At 70.9% G+C, this 5166-nt stretch overlaps 1 protein-coding gene across 2 annotated transcripts; it reads left to right on the plus strand.

Moving 5' to 3' along the window:
- Positions 1-220: 220 nt before the first annotated feature.
- Positions 221-3719, plus strand: SPON2 (spondin 2). Of its 2 annotated transcripts, none has more exons than XM_059067421.2 (6): positions 221-439; positions 825-1047; positions 1404-1627; positions 1706-1897; positions 1993-2170; positions 3289-3719. In XM_059067421.2, the coding sequence occupies exons 2-6, from the start codon at positions 828-830 to the stop codon at positions 3471-3473; spliced, it is 999 nt and encodes a 332-aa protein (XP_058923404.1). In that variant the 5' UTR covers positions 221-439; positions 825-827; the 3' UTR covers positions 3474-3719. The 2 variants fall into 2 exon arrangements, with proteins under 2 accessions (XP_058923404.1, XP_066892958.1); XM_067036857.1 differs by having other exon boundaries at positions 224-439; positions 1410-1627.
- The last annotated feature ends 1447 nt before the right edge of the window (positions 3720-5166 follow it).

Raw genomic sequence — 5166 nt, forward strand, 5'->3', positions numbered from 1 at the left:
ACCCTGCCCTGAGGGCAGTGCACGCTGGCGGCCCTGGCCCAGCTCTCTTCCCAGCAGCTGGCTTTGGCACCCCCTCCGGGGAGACACCAGGGAGGGCCTGATGGGAACGGAGAGAACTGGGGGGAGAGGGGGGTGGGCGGGAGGGAAAGACAAAGGAAGGGGTGCGGCGAGTGGCCGGCGCCCAAGGGGAGTGACCTCAGCGCTGGAGCAGCATCTGCTCGGCGTCAGAGCGGGCGGGTGGCCAGGCCAGCTCCAGCACTGAGGTCCCTTTCTCTCCCTCTCCCCCGCGTGCTATCTGCTGCTCCGCTCGCTCTCCGGCGGTCGCGGTGGAGGATCTGGGGCCTCATTGGCCGGCTGGGTGCCATCTGCAGCATAAATTGGAGCTCTGGGCTCTTGCTGGGACCTTCGGCTGCCCACAGCCTCGGGTCGCTCTTGCTGGGTAAGTACTGTGTGCGCTGGCCTCCTGGCGCTGCCCCCGCCCAGAAACCCGCAGCACCCCAAGAGGGAGGCCCATCTAGTCAGGGGCACGGCGACCCTCCTGGTTCCCGGGGTTCCCTCAGACGGCAGAGCCAGAGGTGTGTCCCTCGGGAAAGCCGCAGGGCGCTGAGCTGGCTGTGAGCTCCATGCCAGGTGTAACCGGCCAGGCGCCCTGGGTTCCTGTAACCCAACACAGCTTGGCTTTCCAGCCATGGCGTCAGGCCCAGCCAGAGCCTGGAGGGGGAACGTGGAGGGAGGTGCCCGGCATCCTCGGGGGCCTGTAACCAGGGGCCGTGCGCAGGGCATCGGGGACCAGCGGTGCAGCATGTGCCCCCCCCTTCTCATAGGTGATGGGAAGCCCAAGTCCGGCTGCCGCCTGGGGTGGAGCCCTCTGGGCCCTCCTGGCCACCCTTGGCTGCTCGGCCGGCCAGCCGCTGGGGGGAGAGGCCATGTGCACGGCCCAGCCCCTGGCCAAGTACAGCATCACCTTCACGGGCAAGTGGACACAGGCATCCTTCCCCAAGCAGTACCCGATGTTCCGCCCGCCCGCGCAGTGGTCACCCCTGCTGGGTGAGTGCAGCCCCTGCCGTCCCGTGCCCGGTGGGCCTGGCGGTGACCCCCACTGCCTAGGAGGGGGCGGTCACCCAACCGTGGCCCCGCACTTCACAGTGTGGAGGGGACCTCACCCAGTTCGCTCCAGTGCAGGAGGTACTGGCTGAGTGCCTACTGTGTGCCGGCAGCAGTGTCCCGGGCTTCGGGGCCGCGGCGGGGCAGGGTGGCCTGGGTCACGGGAAGGGCCAGCCGGTTGCCCGTTCCACCAGCCAGGTGCCGGGCGGTGGGAGGCCAGCTGTGGGACATCCGGCGCAGCTGCACGGGGGGAGGGGCGGTGTCCAGGGGTGATGCTCACACGGGTGGGTGGGGCCCAGGGGCAGTGCACAGCCCCGACTACAGCCTGTGGAGGAAGGGCCAGTATGCGAGCAACGGGCTGAGGGAGTTCGCGGAGCGCGGCGAGGCCTGGGCGCTGATGCGGGAGATGGAAGCCGCCGGGGAGAAGCTGCAGAGCGTGCACAGCGTGTTCTCGGCCCCAGCCGTACCCAGCGGCACCGGGCAGACGTCCGCGCAGCTTGAGGCCCACTCCAGGCACTCGCTCGTGAGTGGCGCGGCGTGGACGTCGGGCGGGCGGGCAGGAGCGGGGCGCGGGGGCTGCCGCTGAGCCCTCGGCCCCCAGGTGTCCTTTGTGGTCCGCATCGTCCCCAGCCCCGACTGGTTCGTGGGCGTCGAGAGCATGGACCTGTGTGACGGGGGCCGCTGGAGGGAGCAGGTGGCGGTGGACCTCCATCCCTACGACGCCGGGACCGACAGCGGCTTCACCTTCTCATCCCCCAAGTTCGCAACCGTCCCGCAGGACACGGTGACGGAGGTGAGGGGACGGCGGCGCTCCCGGGGAGGACAGCCGAGGCCTGGGGGCGGGGCTGGCCCCTCCTGACCCATCTCCGGGCCGGGCCCCTCTTCCAGATCACGGCCTCCTCTCCCAGCCACCCCGTGAACTCCTTCTACTACCCGCGCCTGAAGTCCTTGCCTCCCATCGCTACGGTGACCCTGACCCTGGCGCGGCTCCTGCACAGCCCCAGGGCCTTCCCGCCCGCCCTGGACCTGGGGGTCGGGGGCAACGAGGTCGCCAACAGCCTGCCAGGTGAGCCCAGCTCCCACCCCTCCGAGGCACCCACGGCCACCCCCCGCCCCCGCTTCACACGCGTGACCCTGGGTTGCAGGCGCTCGGGCTGCCGGGCAGCCGCGACGCTCACCACTTGCTCAGACATCACCTGGTCCTGAGCTCCGCTCCAGCTCTTACCTCCCACCCTTAGAATAACCCTCGAAAGTCAGCGCCCGCCCCAGAGGGAACGCCTGGGGAGTGACACCCGCTGATCCCAGAGGCAACCCCGCCCCCGGCCCGCGTGCGCCCCGCCCCCAGGGGCCTGGGCCCGCCCCACGCAGAGCACCGTCGCCAGGCCACAGAGCCGGGTTGGGTGGCCGCGTGCAGTGTGAGGACGGGGCAAACCGGGAGAGGCCGCCGCGGCTCAGAGGGCGGGGCAGCGCCGTTGGGGCTGCGTGAACCCCGCGTCTCTGAGCGACTTCAGAAGCAGGATGGGAGCATTTGGTTGGGGACGCTGGTTCTGAGAGATTTGGGATTCGGTTCATTCAACTCCAAACCGAAGAGTTAACTCTTGCCCAGCATTTTCGGCCGAAAGCCTTTCACACTTCTACAGCCCAGGAGTGAGTCGGAGAGGCCCCCGGCCCCGCCCGGTGTCCCAGCCGACCCCTGTGTGCCCTCCCGGCAGCGGGGCGGTGGGGGCGGTGCTGCCCGCAGGGGAGGGCCGAGCGGTGCGCCGGTGCCGGGCGAGCGAGGGGGCCGCGCCCCCAGTGTGCCAGCCTCCCGAAGGGTCGGCGCCTGGAACAGCAGAGCAGGCGGTGGAGGCCCTGCCGGTCTGTGCCCACGTCAGAGAACGTTTCACGACAGGGTCTCCGCCGGCCCCCCGCCCTCCCCCGCCTTACCCCCCTCCCCCCGCCCTCCCCCCTCCCCCCACCCCGGAGAGCGGGGGCCCAGACGGCGTCGGGCTCTCGGGGCGGAAACCTTCACCCAGTGGCTGGGGGTGGCTTTTCGGGGGTGTGCTTGGTGGCGTCGCCCTGGAGGCCGCTGGAGAGCGCGCTGATAGAGTCAGTTTCCTGGCCAAGTTCGGAGGCGGTCTCGGGCGAGGGCCCCCTTCCTCCCCCGCAGCCCCGGCGCGCTCACCGTCCTCTTTGCGCCCCCAGCTCCGGAGACGCCGCTGGACTGCGAGGTGTCGCTGTGGTCGTCCTGGGGGCTGTGCGCAGGCCCGTGCGGGCGGCCCGGGGCCAAGAGCAGGACGCGCTATGTCCATTCGCGGCCCGCCAACCACGGGGCGCCCTGCCCGGCGCTGGAGGAGGAGGCCCCTTGCGTCCCCGACAACTGCGTCTGACCCCGGGGCCTCTGAGCCCCCTGAGCCCCGCCGCCGGCGACCTCCGCGCAGAGACTGGCCCCCGGCCCGGCGGCCGCGCTGCACGAGAGCCACAGCCCGGCCGTGAAATACCTCAGACCTGGTCGCCAGGCAGCTGACCTGGTCGCCAGGCAGCTGCCCGGGCCGCCGGGTCACCGGCGCGAGACCAACACCTGCCTCGTCGCGTTCCCATCCCAGCTCTTGAATAAAGACCAGCGTCTCCTGACACCCGGTGCTGTGGTCTGTGTCCTGGGCGGGCGCCGGGTGAAGGCGGGGCCGGCAGATGGGCCACCAGACTTCCCTGAGGAGCAGGTGTCACCCTGCGGGGAGGAGCCGGTGGACCACCGCACCGCACTCGGCTCACACACGGCACACACGGCACACAGGGCACACGGCACACAGCGCACAGGGCACACACAGGGCACACACAGGACACACACGGCACACACACGGCGCACAGGGCACACACGCGGCACACACACGGCGCACAGGGCACACAGGGCACACGGCGCACAGGGCACACACAGGACACACGCGGCACACACATGGCGCACAGGGGGAACTCAGGACCAGCAGTGCCACCCCCCCAGGCCTCTGACCATCCAGGCCCCCGGCCTCGCAGGGGGGCCCTGAGGCCTCACTCTGGACCTGCCCTAACCCTTGTCTGAGGTCGGGGTTCACAACCTCGTCCTGCTGCCGTGGACCCCGGCTGGTCCCTCAGGGGACGGCCTGCTCCCTCGACGCCCCCAGACCACTCTTCCTCCTGCTTGGCCCCCTTAGGCGCTGACCCCACGGCCGCCCGGCGCCACGGCCCCTGCCCGCCTCAGCCTGCTCCGGCGGTTCTCGGGCCCTTTCTCGCCCACGTGGAGCCCCACTCGCCCACCCTCTCCATTCCCTTAGGCCACCTCGTTCCCCTGAAGGTTGTTCCGGGCGGCCCTCGGGGCTCCCCGCAGCCTCGGTGACCCCTCGAGTCAGCACAGGTGACCCTCCGCGTCCCGTGCAAGCGGCTTGCTCGGCCCCCCCCAGCCCGGCGCACCTGCCGTGCGGTCCCCGTCATCAGCCCCCCCCGTGCCCCCTGTCCCTCTGCCTCAGCAGACGCGCCCCTCCTTCCACCCGAGGACACAGTTCTCTGGGGCCGCCCCCGCCGGGTGCAGACGCCCTGGAAGGGGCTCCCACGTTTCGGCCAGCGCTACCCCTCCCCGCAGCCGCCCCCGTCCCCACGCTGTCCAGGGCCCTGTCTGCCCATCCCTGCACCTGGGGGCCCGTGACTTGGCTCCTGTTCCTTGCCCTGCATGCCCCTTGACCCCCAGGCCCCCGCCCCATCCCCCCACGGGCCTCTCTGTCTCCTCTGATGGCGCCCCTCTCCTCCCTGACACCCCTCCCCAGGAGCTCGACCTCGGACCCCCCCACCCATCCTCTCCACAACAGATTTCTATCCCCCACGGTCACCTTGACCCTTGACCTCAGGGAGGAAGGAGTGAAAGCAGCCACCCCCAGTCAGGGCTGGAAGCCCAGCGGAAGCCCTGCTCGACAGACGGCACGCGTGTTTGGAGGAGCCTCAGGTGCCTGAGGTTCCTGGCGGACGTGCTCCGTGGACATATGGGCTCAGGCACAGCGCTCCCCGATGGGGGTGCCAGCCCACACCCCACCAGGCACCGCACCCACATCCCGCATC

The sequence above is a fragment of the Kogia breviceps genome, chromosome 6 (genome assembly GCF_026419965.1).
Source record: "Kogia breviceps isolate mKogBre1 chromosome 6, mKogBre1 haplotype 1, whole genome shotgun sequence".
Lineage (NCBI taxonomy): Eukaryota > Metazoa > Chordata > Mammalia > Artiodactyla > Physeteridae > Kogia > Kogia breviceps.